The sequence below is a fragment of the Oncorhynchus gorbuscha genome, linkage group LG09 (genome assembly GCF_021184085.1).
Source record: "Oncorhynchus gorbuscha isolate QuinsamMale2020 ecotype Even-year linkage group LG09, OgorEven_v1.0, whole genome shotgun sequence".
In the NCBI taxonomy this organism is placed as follows: Eukaryota; Metazoa; Chordata; class Actinopteri; order Salmoniformes; family Salmonidae; genus Oncorhynchus; species Oncorhynchus gorbuscha.
The window spans coordinates 76,896,841-76,920,979 of NC_060181.1; the positions used below are offsets into that span (position 1 = coordinate 76,896,841).

General features: G+C 44.4%; 3 protein-coding genes across 6 annotated transcripts; 1 reads left to right on the forward strand and 2 right to left on the reverse strand.

The window, feature by feature from the left end:
* The first annotated feature begins 837 nt into the window (after positions 1–837).
* Positions 838–19,722, forward strand: LOC124044099 (popeye domain-containing 2-like). 3 transcript variants are annotated; one of them, XR_006840430.1, is made up of 5 exons: positions 838–1,891; positions 3,056–3,164; positions 3,273–3,881; positions 13,622–15,181; positions 17,554–19,722. XR_006840430.1 is itself a non-coding variant. In XM_046363549.1 (5 exons), the coding sequence occupies exons 1-4, from the start codon at positions 1,006–1,008 to the stop codon at positions 3,831–3,833; spliced, it is 1,161 nt and encodes a 386-aa protein (XP_046219505.1). In that variant the 5' UTR covers positions 838–1,005; the 3' UTR covers positions 3,834–3,881; positions 11,382–12,265. The 3 variants fall into 3 exon arrangements, 2 of the variants coding, with proteins under 2 accessions (XP_046219505.1, XP_046219502.1); XM_046363549.1 differs by lacking the exons at positions 13,622–15,181; positions 17,554–19,722 and adding an exon at positions 11,382–12,265 and having other exon boundaries at positions 838–1,009; positions 1,405–1,891; XM_046363546.1 differs by lacking the exons at positions 13,622–15,181; positions 17,554–19,722 and adding an exon at positions 11,382–12,265.
* LOC124044098 (phospholipase A1 member A-like) lies at positions 12,464–16,943 on the reverse strand. Of its 2 annotated transcripts, none has more exons than XR_006840429.1 (11): positions 16,521–16,943; positions 16,142–16,352; positions 15,841–16,018; positions 15,641–15,749; positions 15,060–15,161; positions 14,790–14,882; positions 14,400–14,555; positions 13,878–13,967; positions 13,597–13,705; positions 13,145–13,296; positions 12,464–13,033 (listed from the first exon to the last, which is right to left on the reverse strand). XR_006840429.1 is itself a non-coding variant. In XM_046363545.1 (11 exons), exons 1-11 carry the CDS (start codon positions 16,588–16,590, stop codon positions 12,943–12,945), a joined length of 1,365 nt encoding a protein of 454 aa, XP_046219501.1. In that variant the 5' UTR covers positions 16,591–16,940; the 3' UTR covers positions 12,464–12,942. The 2 variants fall into 2 exon arrangements, 1 of the variants encoding a protein (XP_046219501.1); XM_046363545.1 differs by having other exon boundaries at positions 13,145–13,300; positions 16,521–16,940.
* On the reverse strand, positions 17,395–19,134 carry hsd3b1 (hydroxy-delta-5-steroid dehydrogenase, 3 beta- and steroid delta-isomerase 1). Its single transcript, XM_046363550.1, has 3 exons — positions 18,748–19,134; positions 18,467–18,631; positions 17,395–18,318 (listed from the first exon to the last, which is right to left on the reverse strand). The coding sequence occupies exons 1-3, from the start codon at positions 18,896–18,898 to the stop codon at positions 17,510–17,512; spliced, it is 1,125 nt and encodes a 374-aa protein (XP_046219506.1). The 5' UTR covers positions 18,899–19,134; the 3' UTR covers positions 17,395–17,509.
* Positions 19,723–24,139: the final 4,417 nt, after the last annotated feature.

The following is a 24,139-nucleotide window of genomic DNA, read 5'->3' on the forward strand; positions in this document are numbered from 1 at the left end:
TACAGGTAGGAAGTGTTAGGGATGCAATATTATCCTAATTTTATGCTAAACCATAGACATAACTATACATGATTATACATAACTACAAAAAGGCCGGCTATACTTCCTGTCACCCTGCAAAAACGTCCTGGTATGACGGTCCTTTGATGTTCTGCTGACTGGTGACAACTGCTCTGGTATGCACTTTGGCTTATAACTTCTGCTCCAGCCAAAACTTGGCACATCTGAATTCTTAAAAGGAATTGGTGTGCTCAAATGTTTGTGGTAGAAAGTATTGGGGTGCTGGATTCCAAAAGCCATATATTTAAATAAAGGAAAAGTCCACTCTGGAATATTCTTTACCTTTTAATGTATTTTTTAACAGCAGAGGTCAGAGCAAATGGATGCATCTTATGTGGTGTGAAGGCACGTTCTAGTCTGACAACTTTTTGTGTCTCGATATCCCAAGGGGAATGATCAAAGCCACTCACTTCACCCGACCCCTATTCCAGTGACACTTGGACTAGTCCTCTGACTGGGCATGGTTGTCAACTATGGGGGAAGGGGGTTCATTATGTAAACCTGATCTACTCTGTAATTCTACCTATTTCAGAATCTCTAAATATGCACCCAACAGAGTCCCTCTCTAGCCCAGTTAGGTTTAGAGGCAAATAGTGATTCTGGTGAAAACATTGTTTAGGTCTGGCCGACGGGAGAGTTCTTCTTGGTGTGACTTACCTGGAGGCATGACCAGAGCCGCTCTATATGCACCCAGGAGAGTTCGGGGGATAAAATGTTCACTGTACCCTGCAATTACATCTGCTGCTCTGCACATGTGACTAATAAACTCTGTCACTTCTCACTCCTCCCTCTCTCCAGCAGTGTTATGTTAAGTAGCTGGTCTGCTTTCTGTCTGTGGCTGTACTCCTTGGGTTTCAATTCCAAACATGGTTATCTTTCTAGGGGTCTCTCTCCTCTCTCTCTCTCTCTCTCTGCTGCCAACTGTGAGCACTCCAGAGCAAACAAATGGGTGAGGAGAAATAGAAAATCTATAGACAGACAAATCATTGAAGGGACGAGAGGGAGGGAGAGACGCACAATGTGAGAAATCCATTCCAATTGTGTTTACGGTGTAATAACCGAATAAAGACACATCGTGTACTCCAGCTGTATGTAAGGGAAAAGGGAACAATCTTTTTCAACGTTTTGACTGAACTTTTGAGAAATAGACCAACTCCAGTGACAATTGTTCAGTTTCACTGATAAAGCAACCAAAAACTTCAAGATTTAGTGGAGGACAACCTTTTTCTACCAGCTTTGACCTCTGGTGTCTTTTGTCAGCTTTGGAATATAACACATTTTAAAAACTTATTGAACAACTAGATGTTTGGTTTGGAATAACAGCCTCCCTTACCATGTGTGCAGACAACTCCACCCTGTTGGAGGCGGTTCTCTACGGCCATCCACCATGCGATGGCTGGACCAACAACACTGAGGGGGCCTTCTACCACCTGGGCAACACCGTCTTGTTCCTTGGGTACATGGGAGGCAGCGGCGCCTATGGCTGCCTGTTCATATTTGGTTTCCTGACGATTGCCTTCACCTGCCTGGCTCTGTGGGGCTGGATGACCATGTGTGGGGTGGATGTGTTCACCTGGAACTTGCTACTGCTGGTGGCCTGTGTGCTCCAGATCTGCCACCTCGTATACAGGCTGCAACAGGATGGCCTGGCCAGCGAGGAGCTGTTGGCCCTCTACTCAGCCGTCTACCAGCCCCTGGATGTTCCCGTACAGGTGTTCAAAGATATTGTGGGGGCCTGTGAGAACAAAGTGCTAGCACTAGGGGTAGAGGAGACGTATGCGGTGGAGGGCAAGACGCCCATCGACCAGCTCTCCTTTCTGCTGTCTGGGAGGTGAGTGAGGGAAAGGTGTACATTCCAGTGTAAGTCCCAATTCCAGTGTTCATTCTTGGTAGTATGCTACTGTAGATATGGGAAAAGACTGGAGTCTTGTTTTAGTTAAGTTGCTGGAGTAACAGTAAATTGTAGTTGAGTTAAATTACTGATGTCAGATTGTCATGTTGTTTTGAGTGTTCCTAGTTAATGTTCTGAGTGTGGTTAGTGTTCTATTCCCCACATAGTTCTTTATCTCTTGATCTGTCTGTCAAACAACAACAATGACCCAAACTAGGGCTCATGGAAACCTGAGAGAGGGATATTACTTACCAACGATATAATTAAACATGGAACACTTTCAAGAGGTCATGTGTCCTAAGGAGTGACTCCGTTGCTTGTTGGCTAAGATTGAATTTAATGTGTGTATGTTGGGTTTGGGAAGGTGTGGTTATATTATACCCATCCCCAGACATTTGTAAAATACAGAGTATTTGTGTCACTGACTCACTGTAGTGTACTTGCTCCCCTTAGTGGCAGGGCGCCAGAGCTGGGTCAAATACTTTACTTTCAAGTATTTGAGGTGTACCTGATTTAGCTCATTTGGGACTAAACCATTGGTTCCATTGTACCAGGCAAATTAAATGAAGCGCTGTTCAAGTCATTTAAACAATATGATGTATTTCACCCAGGTCTGGTGGCTGCTGCTAAGTTGTTGTGATAGCTTTATATTTGGTGCTCTCTTGAGGTTGTGTACCAACACAGTAAACTAACTCCTATACGACCTCTAAAATTAAATGTTCATACACCGGGATAGCTAACTATTGTTCGCAAATAACATTTGTTGTTATAAGATGACGTCTGTTTATGCCATTTTTATGACTAACAATTCCAGGTTTCACTGACTTCAAATGAATGTCATAAACATGAAGTCATACCTGAAAGAGCACTGAGGGAATGTCTGTGACTTGTAAACCAAGAATAGATGTTTTTCTCTCTTGGTTCACTTCCCTTGAGTTTTGAGGTTAAGGACAGAGATATTCATGTTAACTTGTTTCAAGGTTTTGGATAAGTCTAGTTATGTGCATCTTCTCCCTCTCTCACTTCTCTCATCATCACCTATCAATGCTTTCTCCCTTCTCCTTCTCTCTTACTAATCTTGTCCTTTCCTGCTCTCCTTGGTAGGATCCGTGTGTCTCTGGATGGACAATTCCTCCATTACATCTTCCCCCACAAGTTCCTGGACTCTCCTGAGTGGGAGTCTCTCCGACCCAACGAAGAGGGGAACTTTCAGGTACTGGACAAATGCTCGCTATTCATTCATCTAGTCATTAATTGATTTATGAACATTCAGCCTTTCCCTTCACTCTCACCCCTGACCATCTATCACCCTAAACCTCAGGTGACCCTGACAGCGGAGACGGACTGCCGCTACATCTCATGGCGTCGGTGCCGCCTTTACATGCTTCTGTCCAAGGAGCGCTACATTGCCCGCCTCTTCTCCATCATGCTGGGCAGCGACATCGCCGACAAGCTCTACTCACTCAACGACAAGCTCTTCGCGAAGAGTGGCGTGCGCCTCGACATTCGATTGCCCAGCCTCTACCACGTCCTGGCCCCCTCCTCCCTGGGCAGCGAGGGGGAGGTCTATAGCGGCAGTGGTAGTGGGAGTGCCAGGGACCAGGTAGCCCCAGTGGAACAGCAGCAAGCAGCAGTGGTAGATGTGGACCCGGTTCCAGCCTACCAGAGGTCAGAGCCTCCAACACCCCCAACCCCTCGGCTGCAGATCCGAGAGAAGATCCCCACCCCATCTCGGCCAACCCCCCGCCAACCATCCCAGCGCCAGCCCTCAGACATGGAGATGCCATCTGGTGAGGACTCTACCAGCCTGGTCCTAGAAGACTTTGCGGATATGACCGGGTCCTTAATGGATTATGGGAGTGAGAGGGATTATTTGAGGTAGATGGCAGGTTGCTGGAGCTAACACACTGGGCCACTACTTAAGATACATGTAAGTACACCTGTGTGCAGTGAGAGGGTGGGCTGGGCAGGGGTTGCGTGTGTGTTTTACTTGCTGTGTCCACTCACTAATCCAGCTTTGAACTGGCCATGCCATGTGGTAAAGTACCTCATTTCAACTTTGCAATGATTTTCTGTTTGTTATCTTACATATTCAATATATTTTATACAGAGGCTATGCACTGCTTGCTCTTTCGCCTTCTAAAATTATATGAAAGTTTAGGGAGTGAGTTGGTAAAATCGATACATTTTTTGGTAAAAATTAATGAGCCCGAGAGGAAGAACATTGGATTGATCAAAGAGTTGGCAGAACTGGGACACCTCGCCTCTTGAGTACCCACCCAACCCCAAAGGCCTCTGTCTCTTGTTTCTAAAGTTTACCTTCACTCCATCTCAATGTAGATCTGAAGCCTCAAACTCTCCACCCCCAAAACTTTAGCTGTTCTAATTCTTTACATGTACACTCCCCTGCGTATTTATTTGGACAGTGAAGCAAACTTTTAATTTGGCTCTATACTCCAGCATTTTGGATTTGAGATCAAATGTTTTATGAGGTGACAGTACAGAATGCCACCTTTTATTTGAGGCTATTTTCATACATATCTGTTTTACCGTTTAGAAATGAAAGTACTTTATGTTTCTAGTCCCCCCATTCGAAGGTGTCATACGTATTTGGACAAATCCACTTATAGTGTATTAAATTTGGTCCCATATTCTTAGCACACAATGACTACATCAAGCTCATGACCCTACACACTTGTTGGCTGCATTTGCAATTTGTTTTGGTTGTGTTTTTGGATTATGTTGTGCCCAATAGAAATGAATGGTAAATAATGTTGTAATTTGAGTCACTTTGAGTGTAAATAAGAATAGAATATGTTTCTGAACACCTCTACATTAATGTGGATGCTACCATGATTACGGATAATCATAAATGAATTGTGAGAAAGTTAGTGGCAAATAGTGCATTCAGAAAGTATTCATACCCCTTGATTTGTTCCACATTTTGTTACAGCCTGAATTCAAAATAGGTTAGATTTTTTCCCCCTTACAAATCTATACACAATGCCTCATAATGACAAAGTGAAAACATGTTTTAAGAAATGTTTACAAATATATTGAAAATGAATGAAATATCTTATTTACATATGCATTCACACCCCTGAGTCAATACTTTGTAGAAGCACCTTTGGCGGCGATTACAGCTTTGAGTTGTCTTGAGTGTCTATCAGCTTTCCACATCTTGATTTTGAGATTTTCTCCCATTCTTCCTTGCAGATTTTCTCAAGCTCTTAAAATAGTTGGGGAGTGGCGCTGAACAGCAATCTTAGTCTTTCCATAGATTTTCAATGGGATTTAAGTCTGAGCTTGCTCTATCCTTACCAGTCTCCCAGTCACTACCACTGAAAAGCATCCCCATCGCATGTTGCTGCCACCACCATGCTTCACGGTAGGGATGGTGTTAGACGGGTTTTTAACTGTGCTTGGTTTTCTCTAAACATAGCGCTTTGCATTCAGGCCAAATAGTTCAGTTGTCTCATCAGACCACAGAAACTTTTGCCTTATGCTCTGAGTCTTTCACATGCCTTTTTCTAAGGAGTGGCTTCCGTCTGTCCACTCCTGTAAAGCCCAGGTTGCTGTAGAGACTGTTGTCCTTCTGGCAGATTCTCCCATCTCATCCAAGGAGCAAGATACTTCTTGCCCAGATGCTCAGTTTGGTCGTACGGCCAACTCAAACCAGAGTCTGGATAGCTCCATTTTTATGTTGTTAAATTTCCCAATGAAGGAGACCACTGGGCTCTTGGAACCTTTCAGGACTCTAGAAATTGTTTTATATTCTTCCCCAGATTTATGCCTCATCACAATTCTATCTCGGAGAGGTACAGACATTGTACTTCATGGTATAGTTTCTGTTCTGGCATGCACTATCAACTGTGGGACCTTATATAGACAGGTGTGTTTCTTTCTAAATCTTGTCCAAACAATTGAATTGGCCACAGTTGGACTCCAATCAAGTTATAGCGACATCTAAAAGTTGATCAAAGGAAATTGGATGCACCTGAGCTCAATTTGGAGCGTTATAGTAAAGGGGTGTGCATACTTACGTAAATAAGATATTTCTGTATTTCATTTTCAATACATTTTCTTTAAACATTTCTAAAAACCTCTTTTCACTTTGTTATTATGGGCTATTGTGTGTAGATGGCTGAAAACAATCTATATAATCCCCCAAAATGCTAACTGACCCTGTTATTGGTAACCGTGAGAGGTTAGCATGTTTTGCTTCAATAAAAGTGACAAAATACATTATTACCATTCATTGCTATTGGACACAACATAATCCGAACACAACCAAAACAAACTGCAAATGCATCCAAGTTTGTAGAGACACAAGCTTGATGTAGTCATTGTGTGCTCAGAATATGGACCAAATACCAAACCTTTGACTAAATGTAATACACTATAAGTGAATTTGTCCAAATACTTATGACACCTTCAAATGGGGGGTACAGATTCATAATGTGCTGTAATTTCTAAATGGTAAAACAGATACATATGAAAATACCCTCCAATAAATGGTGACATTCTGTACTGTCTCCTCATACAGTGCATTATGAAACTATTCATACCAATTGACTTTTTCCACATTTTATTACATTACAGGCTTATTATAAAATTGATAAAATAATTGTTTTTCCTCATCAATCTACACACAATACCCCATAATGACAAAGTGAAAACAGATTTTTTTAAATGTCTGCAAATGTATATATAAAAAACAAAAACAGAAATACCTTACTTACATACACTACCATTCACTTAGAAATGTCCTTGTTTTTGAAAGAAAAGCAATTTTTTTGTCCATTTAAAATAACATCAAATTGATCAGAAATACAGTGTAGACATTGTTAATGTTGTAAATGACTATTGTAGCTGGAAATGGCTGATTTTGAATGGAATATCTACATAGGCGTACAGAGGCCCATTATCAGCAACCATCACTCCTGTGTTCCAATGGCACGTTGTGTTAGCTAATCCAAGTTTATCATTTTAAATGACTAATTGATCATTAGAAAGCCCTTTTGCAAATATGTTAACTGTTGTTCTGACTAAAGATTAATTTTTCCTATTTAGCTAACTTGCTGTTGGTAGCTAATTTGTCCTGGGATATAAACATTGAGTTGTTATTTTACCTGAAATGCACAAGGACCTCTACTCTGACAATTCATCCACACATAAAACGGCCAACCGAATCGTTTCTAGTCATCTCTCCTCCTTCCAGGCTTTTTCATAGTTTAATTTAAATGGTGATCGCATCTAAACTTTCACTGTATTACCACGACTACCGGCAAAACAGTTAGTCTTTCAATCACCCACGTGGGTATAACCAATGAGGAGATGGCACGCAGGTACCTGCTTCTATAAACCAATGAGGAGATGGGAGAGGCAGGACTTGCAGCGCGATCTGCGTCAGAAATAGGAATGAGCTCTATTTTAGCCCTTGGCAACGCATACGTTCATCCGCGAGCAGTGTGGGTGCAATAATTGAATAACATGGATTTCTAAATTTATTTTGTGACGCTCGCTCACGCGACGTGTCCGGTCTGGTCAGCACTTGTGGATTTGATTACAGGCTCAATATTAAAGCTATTCTATGCGAGAAATTGCTAATAAACTGAATATCTCGTACAACGCTATGTACTCCTCCCTTCACAGAACAGCGCAAACTGGCCCTAACCAGAATAGAAAGAGGAGTGGGAGGCCAAGGTGCACAACTGAGCAAGTGGACAAGTACATTAGAGTGTCTAGTTTGAGAAACAGACACCTCACAAGTCCTCAACTGGTAGCTTCATTAAATAGTACCCGCAAAACACCAGTCTCAATGTCAACAGTGAAGAGGCGACTCCGGGATGCTGGCCTTCTAGGCAGCAAACTAGACACTCTAATGTACTTGTCCTCTTGCTCAGTTGTGCACCGGGGCCTCCCACTCCTCTTTCCATTCCGGTTAGAGCCAGTTTCCATTCTCCCGGTTGCGTCACAGGTCGGTATCGAACCCGGGTCTGTAGTAACGCCTTAGACCGTTGCGCCACTTGGCAGGCCACCATTGATCATCCTTTATGTTCCTACAACTTGGAGTCCACCTGAGGTAAATTAAATTGATTGGACACGATTTGGAAAGCCACACACCTGTCTATATAATTCCCACAGTTGTCAGAGCAAAACTCAACCCATTAGGTCGAAGGAATTGTCCATGGAGCCCTGAGATAGTATTGTGTCGTGGAACAGAATTGGGGAAGGGTACAAAAACATTTCTGCAGCATTGAAGGTCCCCAAGAACACGGTGGCCTCCATAATTTTTAAATGGAAGAAGTTTGCAACCACAAAGAATCTTCCTAGAGCTGGCCGCCCGGCCAAACTGAGCAATCGGGGGAGAAGGATCTTGGACAGGGATGTGATCAAGAACTCGATGGTAACTCTGACAGAGCTCCTCTGTGGAGATGGGAGAAACTTCCAGAAGGACAACCATCTCTGCAGCACTCCATCAATCGGGCCTTTATGGTAGAGTGGCCAGGCGGAAGCCACTTCTCAGTAAAAGGCACATAACAGCCCACTTGGAGTTTGCCAAAAGGCACCTAAAGGACTCTCAGACCATGAAAAATATGATTCTCTGGTCTGATGAAACCAAGATTGAACTATTTTTGGCCTGAATGCCAAGCGTTACGTCTGGAGGAAACCTGGCATCGTCCCTACAGTGAATCATAGTGGTGGCAGCATCATGCTCTAGGGATGTTTTTCACCGGCAAGGACTGGGAGACTATTCAGGATTGAGGGAAAGATGAACTGAGCAAAGTAGAGAGAGATCCTTAATGAAAACCTTCTCCAGAGCTCTCAGGACCTCAGACTGTGGCGAAGGCTCACCTCTTAATAGGACAACAACACTAAGCACACAACCAAGACAACACAGGAGTGGATTTGGGACGAGTCTCTGAATGTCCTTGAGTGGCCCTGCCAGAGCCCCGAGTTGAACCCGATCGAACATCTCTGGAGAGACCTGAAAATAGCTGTGCAGCGACGCTCCCCATCCAACCTGACAGAGCTTGAGAGGATCTGCAGAGAAGAATGTGAGAAACTCTCCAAATACAGGTGTGCAAAGCTTGTAGCACCATACCCAAGAAGACTCGAGGTGGTAGTTGCTGCCAAAGGTGTTTCAACAAAGTACTGAGTAAAGGGTCTGAATACTTATGTAAATGTATTATTTAAGTTTTTATTATTAATACATTTGCACAAAAAAATAAAACATACTTTTTTTGTCGTCATAATGTGGTATTGTGTGTAGATTGATGAGGGGGAAAAAACAATGTCATTCATTTTAGAATAAGGCTGTAACGTTACAAAATGTGGAGAACATCAAGGGATCTGAATACTTTCCGAATGCACTGTAGAAAACATTTGATCTCAAATCCAAAATGCTAGAATATAGAGCAAAATTTAAGTTTGATCTTCACTGTCCAAATAAATATGTAGGGGAGTGTATATTGCAGCTTCTCCCTCACTCCTCTCCCAGTGTGTGGCCTGCCCTCTTAGTAGCTAACGTCCTGCTGAGGATGGGTGGAGAGTGTGTGTGTTTGGATTGTGTTCGTTTACCTAGGTTAGACTGCCCTTTTCTGCCTGGATTCAGGCCAGAGGAAAGATACTTTTGTGCGACAGTTTATGAAACCGTTTACAAAGCCGTTTACCTCACAGTGACCCTGATAGCTTATGTTGGTTCAGACAGATGGGGTACCATCTGTATGTATGTTGGAGGTTTGTAGTTTGGAACAGGAAGGGGAGACAGCAGGGTGGGGGTGTGATGCTGGCAGTCAGCTGCGTGTTTTTGTCTGACAAGGATTAGAGCCTGCTGGAAACTTTTGGGATATCCTGGCAGCCAGAGATCCAGTGCCATGCACTTAATCCACGTGCCTACCCACTGCCCCCTCCCTAGCTATCCCAAAATCCTCCCTGACCCAATCGCGGGTCAGATCGTGTTTCGGGCGGAGAGGGGGGTTGGATTCCAGGATAGTTGCTGGGTAGAGGGTGGAGGGCTCTGGCTCTGCTGTCATTGTAATAGCTGCTGACCTTCATGTACAGTCTATGGTCAGTTAGCCAGTGGCTACGGCAAGCAGAGGGTTGAGGTTTCGAGAGGGGTGAGGTATGAAAGAGGGGAGAGGGATGTGGATCATGTGAAAGCAGAGACCAGACACGCTTAGAGAACAGCCCATCACTCCACTATCATTAGCTAGGTTTCCATCCAATTGGCGACAGATTTTCATGCGAATATCCTAAAATCTGGATAAAAGATTCTCCCACCAGAGATGTTTCCATCAAACAAATTGATTGTGGATAAAAGGCTGTGCATATTAAATAAAAAAATGCAAGTTAAATGGGTTTCTATTGTATTTTTATCTCTGCTGATGGTTTTGTTCACAAAAACTGTTGTGTTATATAGAAAATATGCCCACTCTGATCTTGACACATGTGCTCTATCCAGCAGCTCGCAGATGAAGTGCGGGCAGGCTACTTACATGATGAGATTATTATGGATAATAGCGAGAACATTTTTTTGTCAAATGACAGCCAAGCATGATCATTATGTCACCAGAATAAGACCCTCGATATTTATTGGAAAGGAACAGCAAGCTCATCACCGTGCACTTTAACCACCCTCCCATTGGGCAAAGAATGGTTGAATCAACATTGTTTCCATGTCATTTAAAAAAAAAAGATTAAATCAACATGGAAAACTGATCTGATTTGCAAAAAGTCATCAACATGAGGACATTTCATATTTTTTTCACCCAATTTTTAACCTTAATCCAATGACATGGTGATATTTTTTGTTGAATTCATGTTGAATTCACGTTAGTTAACAACTCAACCAAATGTAAATCATAACTAGACTTTGAACTGATGTCTGTGCCCAGTTGGTGGTGAAATACATAACTGATTTAATCTGTAGCCATTTCTCGCATAATTAATTTTACTTACACAAAAAGATCCCACCATGTCAAACGAACAAATTCTGTCGACATTTATAAAATTGTATCTGCATTTCCTATTTCCATCAGCCCGGTTGTGACTTTTTTCATGCGTCAAGTAATTCATTTGCAGTAAATGGTTCGATGGAAACCAGGTAAGTGTCACATCACAGGTCAATATATCCCTCATCTCTCACTGTTAACCAGTTCGGGTGTCAGGAATGTGAAGACTATGCCAATGTAATTCGAACCAATGGGAGCTTTTGTTGTGAGATCATCTTGCAACTCGACACTATACTGTATTTGAGCTGTAAGGCGTGTACATAACATTTAGGGGAAGATTAAACACTCTCTATACTTGGACAAAGTGAATATGAACTGCCTGCCATTAGGTATGTTGCCGTAGTAACAGTTCAGCTTGTGTTTCTTGACAGTTCATGATAGACTGACCAGTTGTCAATGACCGGTGTTCTCAGTTGATTCCACAGGAGAGGAAACCACTGGGAGTCTACCATTACGATACCAGAGAGGGAGAGCTCCCTTAGCCCCTACCGGACACCTCTATGCTGTGATGGTTTCAACCAGATTGGAAACAGTGGACACGTTCCAGGAAATCTTTTTACAGTCAGGCTATGCAGATTATCAGATGTCCCAACTCCTGGCAAAGTGTTTAACATCTCAGGAACCACATTAATATCATTTAGCATTCTTCTGAGATGAGCAGTGCGACTGCAAAAAAATATGACTTGGAACACAACCATCACTGCCCTGGGTGGAATCAGACCTCCCCAACACCAAATCCCACTCTCTCACCTTACCTCACTTCCTCTGGTGTTATCTGTGTGTGACAATATAGGAAAGAGTGAAACCCTGGACACTGGAAAGAATTATGTTATAAATCTGAATTTATTAGTGAAGGTCACAGACCTCTTGTTATTATTTCACTCACATGTCTCTCATTCATCTGGATGGAAAGCCTTTTGATGTGGATATTGTGTTTAGATAGGATTATGATTCAACATTAAAGCAATCATGTGTATTTTATTTTTTAACAACCGAGGTTGGGTTGGCTAGCTAGGGGCACGTTAATCGTGTTTGTTTGTGCAGACATAATCTGAGAGAATAAAGTTTGACAGACAGCATGCTAGAAAGGGATGTATCTTCATACTCACATTTTCCAAAACACAATTCCAAATTGAACAGGCATTTGTTTATGTGAATGTGAGATGTCTCACACATTGTATATTTATTTAGTCATTAACATAGAACAAGAGTGTTATGTTTTTGTAAATAAAAATGGGACTACATATACATATATTTTCATGGGGCCAATGTTTCTTGATAAAGCTCTTGGTGAAAATGCATTCCTGTCATTTTTCTGTCCGTCTCCTCTCTCCTTCATCCTCTGTCAGAAATAATATTGTCTCCAAGTTTATCATCACGAGGCACTCAAAATCAGTTATCACAGTTGCGCATTTGTTGCTGAGTATGTTGCTCACCCCTGCTTATCAGAACTCAGGGAGTTAAGCCCTTGAGTACAGACAATATTCACACATTCCAGAGTTACCCTTTTATTGTTTTGCTTCAACAGAAGCTCTGAATAAAGTAACATTCAGCTGCGTCGGAATGATTATGTACATCAATACTAATGCTGTTAGAATATACTAAAGAAATGTAAAGAAGTAGTTTGGAACTGTTCTGGAATCTGTTTGGCTGTAGGTGGTCCATCAGTAACATATGACTAGGGTTATAGGATGGCAAAGTTTGTGTGTAGCTGTTTGCAATGGGAGCTATTAGCTGCATGTGTGTGTTTCTCCGTGAGCTAGTCCCAGTAAAACTCTTCTAATTTCCTTTCCTTCATTCCCAATGATAACTATAAGGATAGGCTTCCTCCTTACTGCTTAGACCTATCAAAGCATTCCACATTATTGATGATAAAGGAAAGGAGATGTGGAAAGGACACAGTTTCAGACTATTGGGAGGTTGCTAGAGAAAAAGAAACATGCTGGTTCATAGGATCTCTGTGTGTTTACTACATCAGTAATTCTCACACAGCTGTACGAAATCATGGTTCCATGGAGATCCTCGCCTTACGTTTATCTTCTTCACACACAATGGCTCCACTTCTCTGAAAGAGAAACACATGAGTTACAGTGTCATATGCATGCACAGGAATGTTGTGTGTGGTGTAGGTAAGTGTGTGAAAGTATGTGTGTTAAATAGATGAAAGGACTTATACCCGACAGAGGGGAATTCTGATATGCAGACAGACACAACGTGGATGTCTCCCTGCCTGTAGAAGTGCGCTCCAGTGTTCTTCAGCTGGATGGAGTCTATCTCACACAGTGGCACTGGGTGGGCTATCACCCTACTGTATATGGTGCCGTCTGTCTGTCTGAAACAAACACACACACACACACCACACACCACACACCACACACACACACACACACACACACACACACACACACACACACACACACACACACACACACACACACACACACACACACACACACACACACACACACACACACACACACACACACACACACACACACACACACACACAGCATGCCTGTTACTGAGAATATAATCCATGTTTACGTATCATACTGTGAACAGCTGTGAATCATGCTGTGTATACATTTTTCTTTGTCTCTAACAGTGAGGCTTAGTGGTTGTACCTACAGCCTGAGTCTCTGCTCTGTTTCAGGATGTCCCCCAGTCCTCAGGATCACCTGCACTTCAGCACTCTTGTCCAGGAGGAACACCTCCAGCTGCACCAGGATGTGATGGGCTGGGGAAGAGGAGGAGGGGACGGGATGTAACTTGATCATCATCACATGAGATATTGCTGTATTTAACCATTCAACTGTGGGGTCAAAGTAGTGGGCATAATGAACATCCAACAATTGTCTGATGGACAGCCAGTCTGTGTTTTTACATAGAGGTAAATGTTGGCTACTCACCACAGAAGGGAGGTGCAGAAGTTGTCAGGAGGAAAAGCTTATTTGGTTGAGGAAGAGGAAAGACTGTTAAACCACTGTTCTCCAATAACCCTGAAACACACAAGGACACATGCACATACAAAAGACAGAGAGAGTAAGATGTAAAATAGCCATTCCTATCACAGTTATGACAGATGAAAGGCCTCCAGAGTACATTTACTGCTTTATCTGTATCAGTCTGTCACTGCATCAGCAGCTCCAATGTGGCCAGACCAGACATGACACTAGCTAGGTCAGACAGTTGCCCTATCTCTCACTGAGTGAAACCTGACTAAAGTAAACATGGAAAGTGTGCTTGGAAGTTTGAATAATACCAAAATATCTCATGTAAACACGTGATCAAAATAGTTTGTGCATAGTCTACTCTAGGCTACATGTAAAAGGTGGCTATTTATAATATTTACATTTGTATGACCAACGTACTCACAGACAGCAGGTTGGTATAATATCTGGGGAAATAGTTCATGTTGATGATGTCCTTACCTATTCGTGGACATCTGCCTGGGCAGCCTAAACAGCGCCCCTTGAGGAAGTCCTCATAGCTGGAACAAGGGATACCAGTCAGTGGGCAGGTCCCGTTCAGTGCACTTATGTAGACGTGGAGCGCCCTCATGTGGTCACAGATCACATAGCTATACACTGGAAAGTAGACAAGAACTGATCACAAACGAAGATTCTCAGGCAGCCAGAAGCTTACCACTAAATAGCCTATAGGCTAGTAAACATAGTGCTTACTGTTTAGTTAGTGAATAATCAAAAAACATCAACAGTTGTTTAAGTTGAAAGACATGTCTGAAGTTTATATTGAAATTCATACACACTTAGGTTAGGCCTCTTTGCCAATGAAGCATTTCGGCGGCAAAATGGTCTTACTTGACGTAGACCTGGAGCGCGAGCAACCTGCTTGGTCCATCCCGCCATTTAGAAAGAAGTCTGCATGGCCGACAGAGATGGAGATGCCGAAATCTGAGAGAAAAGGATGATATTTGATGTCGAATGGCTGATACCAGGACATTGTCATATTGTCATTCCAGTGAACAGTGAGACTTTTGAAATAGAGTAGGCCTAAGAGGAAAAGATGGAATGGTAGCAGAAATCTCTTTGCAATAACAATGATTATTTGTGTGTAGCCTATTCTCTCACAGTCGGAGTCAGTGTGGATGGCCTCCACAAACAGTGCATCTGAGGGGTCAAGACGGTCAAACGTGTCGGCTCTTTTAAACATTGGTCCAGCCGGGTCCAGACCTACAGCAGGAGATACAGAGGTCAGTGGGGGATAGATAAAGTACTGCATCAGCGACAGTGATGACAAACACAAATATACACACACAGAGCACCTGTGAACTACCGCACTAAAGCATTCAGACTACTCCATATCACAGCCCTGAAGGCCTCTACTGAGACAAAAACATCAGCGATAGTGTACAGACAGACAATCATATGTATTATTGTGTCGTTGTGTGACTTCAGAAGGGTAACGTCTCCCTCTTTCACAAATTCAGCTCACTGCCTTTCAATATCAGCTGTTGTTGTTTTCCAGAGCTGTCTCTCTCTCTCTCTCTCTTTGAAAGCCTAATTCAGTCAGATAGGCAGAGATGAGAGGGTCTGTGAGTGACTGGCCTGCTTTGTGGTGACCAGTCTCTGTCTGGCCCTGTTGAGCCCTGTTCTGCAGACAGAAGGTGCCCCGTGGAACTGTTAATGGGTCAGACACAGATGGAGCTCACCTGTAATTCTTCCTATCTTGCCCTTGAACAGGGTCCCCACGAATCCAGACACATGTGCCCCAAGACTAACCCCAATGAAGTGAAATGACTCCAGTTTGCATCCATGGTTCTGTGGGACAGACATCAGACCTCCTTTATTTTCATTACTTTTATCTTAATTTGCTGTCAGTGTAAACATAAACAAATGAGGAGGCCCTGACCTGGAGCTGGTTGATGAGGACAGAGATCTGGATGGCCACCTCCTTGTAGTTCTCCACCACCATGTTGTAGGCGAGTGAGGCCCCATAGACCCAGTCCACCACCACCACGTTGGCATCCTGCACCCACAGCAGAGCCTGGGCCAGCTGCTTCACCCAGGATGGCTTACTGCCCAGAGCCCTGGGAGGGAGGGAGGAAAGGGGAGGTGGAGGTTGGGAGGGAGGGAGAGATAACTTCTACGTTTTATGTGTAGAATATAGATATACCTTGCTAAGTTTTTGACCTCCCTCCCTTATTCCTTACCTGTATCCATGGACAATTATCTTGGTGGGTTGGGAGGAGTTGAAGTAGGTGTTGTTGCTGAGGAAGTCCTGACTGAAGAGGCTGGCACAGTCTGTATTCTTGCGTGTCAAGAGCAGGTACTGCACCTGTAGCTTGCTGCCCTGCTGATGGTACTCCAGCCAGGTCATGTTGTTGAAGTCAGCACATTCTGATCTGGGCTCCTCATCTTCCCCTGCAGGTTCAGAGGAGAAATGTCCATAAAGAACCTGGAGAACAACACCAACAACAACAACAAATGCACCATTTGCACAAAATAAAATCTTCTTTACATCGACAGTGACATATGCTATAATAAATATGCTTAGAGGAAGGTTCTGCAATAGAGATGAGTTGTACTTACCGACTGCAAATGTAATGTAGAAGGCTAGAATACTGAGAATAGTTTGCACTGTTTTCAGTTTCCAGCCCATTGTCTTGAAAGAAGAGTATCAAGAATGGTAACTTGGCTTTACCAGATAGTTTGGTAAAATGTGTTGGTGAACTGTGCCTCAGATCCCTTGCTTTGGAAACTCTATTTTCCCTCTCAGCAGTCCTTGTAGCTATGCAATAACTCACTTTGGTTCTAGAAATGTCATTCAACCCTCTACCGGTCAACAGTGGCCACAAAAGGGTAGGAATCTACTTAAGAGAATGAAGTTGAACACAACGTTATTTCACAATGCCTGGCATTGAAACAGTTAGTTACACAGTAACAGAGTTGGGGGGTTGGGAGAATTTCCTTCCCTGCTTTCTCGCAAAGCTCAGCTGGCACAGTAAACTAGCCTTATGAAAACGCACCCACATACCTCTCCTGCTCCAGTCGTTCGTCAGTGTGTTGTTTAGGACCCAGTGTTTAGTCTATATGGGGGGTTTTGAATCCATGACCTCACTGGTGATCAATACCTGTTTCTTTTAATACTAAACTCTGGCTGTCTGAGGGTGACATTCTCACCGTGTCTCATGGTGAGTTCATTTCAGCAATGGATTCAGACTTACCCTTATACTCATCCATGTGACTATATAGATGGACCTGCAACTCTAATCAGACTGTAGTAGTTCAGCTTTTATTTAAGAAAATAATCCTCCTCTCTGGAGAACAAGGTCAAGGACATGTAGGCCTATTGTGTCTGGGATTGAGAATACAGTGTCAGTCTCCATCTATTTCTGATGAAATCAAATGGGTCAGGCTGAGTGGTCATAAGTGAGAACAGACCGGGAAAGAACATGTTCAGAGATTGGTTTTCACACAACTTTAATATCAACTTTTACAGAGTGCAGTAATGAGGATTAGACACATGGACTGGGGATGGTGAGCTATATGTTATGTGTTATTAGCAGATCGTGGGGCAATTATTTAACCTTTATTCTCTCTCTCTCCTTGGGTAACTGGGAAGCCACCCAATCCATGGTCCGCTTGCGTGCCTCCTCCCAGCTGTACCGTGGAGCGTACCCCATGTCCCTCTGAGCCCTCTGATAAGAAAAGCTGAAGGGTGTGTTCAGCATGGTGAGGAGCTGCCGGTTTATGGGCGGTGTGAAGCGCTTGAAGGGGCAGAGCAGTATCTGCAGCATCTCCATGAGGAAACAGAGGAGGTAGAGGACTGGGATGGGCAGGATAGGCTTCTCCTGGATGCTGAAGCCCAGCGGCGACAACACAGCATGGTTGAAGTCAGAGTAGCTGACAGGCGGCGTGTCATCTGAGATGTAGTAGAAGTTCCCTCCGATGGCGGCTCTCCGCTGGGGGTCTCGCAGGGCACGGGCAGCCTGGAGGTGGGCCAGGGCCGCATTCCCCACGTATACAGGGTTCACCTGGGCCTCCGGGCGGGAGGTCCGGTACAACATATCCCCGTTCCGAATCCCGTCTCCCATATGGCCCAGCAGGAAACGGCAGCCCTCTCCATAGATGTACATGGGTCGGAGGGCGCAGGTGGCCAGCCGGCCCCCATTCTGGAGCACCTCACCCTGGGCTTGCAGGGTGACCTGCTCGGCCTCCTTCTTGGTCTTGCTGTAGGGGAACTTTAGGGAGCATGTGTAGGGTGTGTTCTCATCACCGTTGATGATGGGGTCTCCGTTGGCGTTGGGGCCGGCGACTTCGATGCTGCTGGTGTAGATGAAGGACACCACATTCTCCTGGACGCACGTCTCCAGAAGGAGCTGGGTTCCTGAGAAAGATATCAGATGAATGAGTATATCAGCAGGGTCAATTCCGTTTTCAAGAGCAGTTCAAGTATTTGAAAGTATTGGACATGTTTATTTCACTCAGGTCTGCTGCCAATCTCAACCCAAAGCTTCAGTAAAATCTGATCATACCTTTGACGTTGACCCTGTGAAGCTCACTGTATAACACCTTCCCGGTGACGTCAATGAGGGACGCAGTGTGGAAGACCAGCGATGCTCCCTTGCACGCTCTCCTCAGCAGGTCACTATCACTAATGTCCCCTTCAAATACGCTTACCAGCGTGTCCCCTCTGATCTCTGACAACAAATCAATCAGAGAAGAAAGAAACTAAAGAAAAGTTGTAAAATATCTATATTTACACTATTTACCCTAATAGTGAGAGAGAAAAAAGGAGAGCTGGTATAGTATTTACCTTCCAGACACTGTATGAGTTGTGGTCGGACATGTATGTCCAGCATACGGATCTCTGTGAGCTTGTCTTCCTCCAGCAGCAGCCGTACCAGCCTCTCTCCCAGGAACCCACAGGCTCCTGTCACCACACACACATCACCTTGCAGAGACATGGCCCAGTCCAAAATCTGAAACTACTACCCCTTTCAGAAAACTCCCTTTCCTAAGCACTGGGAATGACCAATGCTCCAGACTTTGTCCCGTCCTAAAACTCCTCTGCTATCCCGAGGGCATGGCAGACACTAACTTAACACCCCTCTCCCCTCTCTGAAAACTCCCTTTTTCTAGCCTGAGGGAATGTGCTAGAAGTGCCGGTAACTGCCACTCTGGGGTGAGAAGTGAGGCAAGGTCTACAGGCAGGCATACGCAAGAGAGGGAGGGAGGACAGGGATGTTTTATTTCCCAGTATCTGCCAAGGACGGCTGCCAATGCTACAGGTCACAGACCAGCCATGGAAAACAGAAGACTTGAATGTCAAGGCGACGTCTGACTAACAATTTGTTTTTGTCCCCTGTTGACAGTGATAAACTGACCAGAGTCAGTTTATCAGATTTAGTGGCTCTGGCTGGTTTATTTTGACAGGCTTGGCCATGGATTCTCTACATGCTCTATAAAACATCTATATATTCACCCTGTGTCATTTATTCCAGATTTTAAACCTAATCCGGAACTGCATTAGGATCAGTTTGGTCATGAGTAGCATATGTTGAAGTAGTTTTATCCTCTCATAAACTGCCAAATGTATGTGATTGCAGGTGGTTTTGTGACATTTTGAACAGCTCAAGATTCTAGAGTAACACACTGGACATACCTCTTTCCCAAATGTATTTAATTTATTAATTTATTTTGCTCCTTTGCACCCCATTATTTTTATTTCTACTTTGCACATTCTTCCATTGCAAAACTACCATTCCAGTGTTTTACTTGCTATATTGTATTTACTTTGCCACCATGGCCCTTTTTGCCTTTACCTCCCTTCTCACCTCATTTGCTCACGTTGTATATAGACTTGTTTATTCTGTATTATTGACTGCATGTTTGTTTTACTCCATGTGTAACTCTGTGTCGTTGTATCTGTTGAACTGCTTTGCTTTATCTTGGCCAGGTCGCAATTGTAAATGAGAACTTGTTCTCAACTTGCCTACCTGGTTAAATAAAGGTGAAATAAATCAAATAAAAAATGTCTGTTATGGGATGGTATAGGTGTCTATTGAGTTTGTTTCCAGTTTCATAAGCTCTCCATCTTCCTGCGATAACAGACGTGTTAGTAGACCTTGGTCTGGTATTAGGGCCTCCCTCTCTGCTGTCTTATCTGGAGGAGGAAGGATAATGTCACTGTGCCAAGGCCACAGCTGAAACATGCAAAGACCTCCATGTTCAACCCACATCCCTTCAACTCAATAAACCCCTCTAGACTAGTTAGTTGGATGACATGTTAGATTGTGTGGTGTTTGGAAAGGATGATTCATAGTATGCATTTTAATTTCTTAAAATACACTAGTCATTCATATACAATACAAAATACTATTTTATCAATCAAACATAATTTAAGCTATCATTTACAGTTTGAAAATGCAATGCCAAAAGTTAAAAACATAAGTGTTCTACATTAAAGAGCATAGCAGAAGTCACTCAGATACAACGATAGTTCCAACAAAATAGACACAAGGAGTGGAAACTAACAGTCAGTCAACTACATGTACAGTCAGTCAACTACATAGCTGAGACCCAGGGATTTGAACCAAAATGATTTCCCAATCATATTGATCTGAAGAGAACCACTTTGTTGTTGTTCCGTTCCACTGTTCTGACCAGAAAAATAAAGTTCTGAACTGGTTTGAACCCCCCCCCTCAAAAAGTACTGGTTTAAATCATTCCTTTCTGTTTTTTATTTATTTTGTTTTTAATATTACCACCGTTTCTCTCCAATTTTCGTGGTATACAATTGTTAGTAGTTAAGATCTTGTCTCATCGCTACAACTCCCGTACGGGCTCGGGAGAGACGAAGGTCGAAAGCCATGCGTCCTCCAAAACGCAACCCAACCAAGCCGCACTTGTCATGTTTGTCATTTATTATCTTGTCTTGTCCCTGTGCTTCCCATGCTATTCGTTTCCCTCTGCTGGTCTTATTTGGTTCTTTCCCTCCTTCTAGCCCTCTCTCTCCCCCTCCCTCTCTCACTCTCTCGCTCTCTCTTCTCTCTATCGTTCCGTTCCTGCTCCCAGCTGTTCCTATTCCCCTAATCATCATTTAGTCTTCCCACACCTGTTCCCGATCCTTTCCCCCTGATTAGAGTCCCTATTTATTCCTTTGTGATCCGTTCCTGTCCCGTCGGTTCCTTGTATTGTATTCACCATGCTGTGATTGCGTTTCGCCCTGTCCTGTCGTGTTTTTGCCGTGATTGTGTATCACCCTGTCCTGTCGTGTTTTGTGCCTTCATCAGACGCTGCGTGTGAGCAGGTGTCTCAGTCGACTACGGCCTGCGCCTACCCGGCGACCTGCAGTCTGTGGCCGCTTCTCCAGTTGTTTTCCCCTCTACAAATCTAGAGGATTTCTGTTATTCCGTTTTGGACTTTAATAAACTCTGTTTCTGTTAAGTCGCGTTTGGGTCCTCTTTCACCTGCATGACAGAAGGAACCGACCAAGGAATGGACCCAGCGACTTCAGACGCTCGTTACACTACCGTCGAGATCCAAGGAGCCATGCTCGGCAGACACGAGCAGGAATTGTCTGCTGCTCGCCATGCCGTGGAGAACCTGGCCGCTCAGGTTTCCGACCTCTCTGGACAGTTCCAGAGTCTACGTCTCGTGCCACCTGTTACTCCCTGGCCTGCCGAGCCTCCAGAACCTAGGGTTAATAACCCACCTTGCTACTCCGGGCAGCCCACTGAGTGCCGCTCCTTTCTCACGCAGTGTGAGATTGTGTTCTCTCTCCAACCCCACACATACTCTAGAGAGAGAGCTCGGGTTGCTTACGTCATTTCACTCCTTACTGGCCGGGCTCGAGAATGGGGCACAGCTATCTGGGAGGCAAGGGCTGATTGCTCTAACAAATTCCAGAACTTTAAAGAGGAGATGATTCGGGTTTTTGACCGTTCAGTTTTTGGTGGGGAGGCTTCTAGGGCCCTGGCTTCCTTATGCCAAGGTGAACGGTCCATAACGGATTATTCCATTGAGTTTCGCACTCTTGCTGCCTCTAGTGAGTGGAACGAGCCGGCGCTGCTCGCTCGTTTTCTGGAGGGACTCCACGCAGTGGTTAAGGATGAGATTCTCTCCCGGGAGGTTCCTTCAGATGTGGACTCTTTGATTGCTCTCGCCATCCGTATAGAACGACGGGTAGATCTTCGTCACCGGGCTCGTGGAAGAGAGCTCGCATCAACGGTGTTTCCCTGCTCCGCATCGCAACCATCTCCCTCCTCTGGCTTTGAGACTGAGCCCATGCAGCTGGGAGGGATTCGCATCTCGAATAAGGAGAGGGAACGGAGGATCACCAACCGCCTGTGCCTCTATTGCGGAGTTGCTGGACATTTTGTTAATTCATGTCCAGTAAGAGGCCAGAGCCCATCAGTAAGCGGAGGGCTACTGGTGAGCGCTACTACTCAGTCCTCTTCATCTAGATCTTGTACTACTATGTCGGTCCATCTACGCTGGACCGGTTCGGGTGCTACATGCAGTGCCTTGATTGACTCTGGGGCTGAGGGTTGTTTCATGGACGAAGCATGGGTTCGGAAACATAACATTCCTTTCAGACCGTTAGACAAGCCTACGCCCATGTTTGCCTTAGATGGTAGTCATCTTCCCAGTATCAAATTTGAGACACTACCTTTAACTCTCACAGTATCTGGTAACCACAGTGAGACTATTTCTTTTTTGATTTTCCGTTCACCGTTTACACCTGTTGTTTTGGGTCATCCCTGGCTAGTATGTCATAATCCTTCTATTAATTGGTCTAGTAATTCTATCCTATCCTGGAACGTTTCTTGTCATGTGAAGTGTTTAATGTCTGCCATCCCTCCCGTTTCTTCTCTCCCTACTTCTCAGGAGGAACCTGGCGATTTGACAGGAGTGCCGGAGGAATATCATGATCTGCGCACGGTCTTCAGTCGGTCCCGAGCCAACTCCCTTCCTCCTCACCGGTCGTATGATTGTAGTATTGATCTCCTTCCAGGGACCACGCCTCCTCGAGGTAGACTATACTCTCTGTCGGCTCCCGAACGTAAGGCTCTCGAGGATTATTTGTCTGTGTCTCTTGACGCCGGTACCATAGTGCCTTCTTCTTCTCCGGCCGGGGCGGGGTTCTTTTTGTTAAGAAGAAGGACGGTACTCTGCGCCCCTGCGTGGATTATCGAGGGCTGAATGACATAACGGTTAAGAATCGTTATCCGCTTCCCCTTATGTCATCAGCCTTCGAGATTCTGCAGGGAGCCAGGTGCTTTACTAAGTTGGACCTTCGTAACGCTTACCATCTCGTGCGCATCAGAGAGGGGGACGAGTGGAAAACGGCGTTTAACACTCCGTTAGGGCATTTTGAGTACCGGGTTCTGCCGTTCGGTCTCGCCAATGCGCCAGCTGTTTTTCAGGCATTAGTTAATGATGTTCTGAGAGACATGCTGAACATTTTTGTTTTTGTCTATCTTGACGATATCCTGATTTTTCTCCGTCACTCGAGATTCATGTTCAGCACGTTCGACGTGTTCTACAGCGCCTTTTAGAGAATTGTCTCTACGTAAAGGCTGAGAAGTGCTCTTTTCATGTCTCCTCCGTTACTTTTCTCGGTTCCGTTATTTCCGCTGAAGGCATTCAGATGGATTCCGCTAAGGTCCAAGCTGTCAGTGATTGGCCCGTTCCAAGGTCACGTGTCGAGTTGCAGCGCTTTTTAGGTTTCGCTAATTTCTATCGGCGTTTCATTCGTAATTTCGGTCAAGTTGCTGCCCCTCTCACAGCTCTTACTTCTGTCAAGACGTGTTTTAAGTGGTCCGGTTCCGCCCAGGGAGCTTTTGATCTTCTAAAAGAACGTTTTACGTCCGCTCCTATCCTCGTTACTCCTGACGTCACTAGACAATTTATTGTCGAGGTTGACGCTTCAGAGGTAGGCGTGGGAGCCATTCTATCCCAGCGCTTCCAGTCTGACGATAAGGTTCATCCTTGCGCTTATTTTTCTCATCGCCTGTCGCCATCTGAGCGCAACTATGATGTGGGTAACCGTGAACTGCTCGCCATCCGCTTAGCCCTAGGCGAATGGCGACAGTGGTTGGAGGGGCGACCGTTCCTTTGTCGTTTGGACAGACCATAAGAACCTTGAGTACATCCGTTCTGCCAAACGACTTAATGCCCGTCAAGCTCGTTGGGCGTTGTTT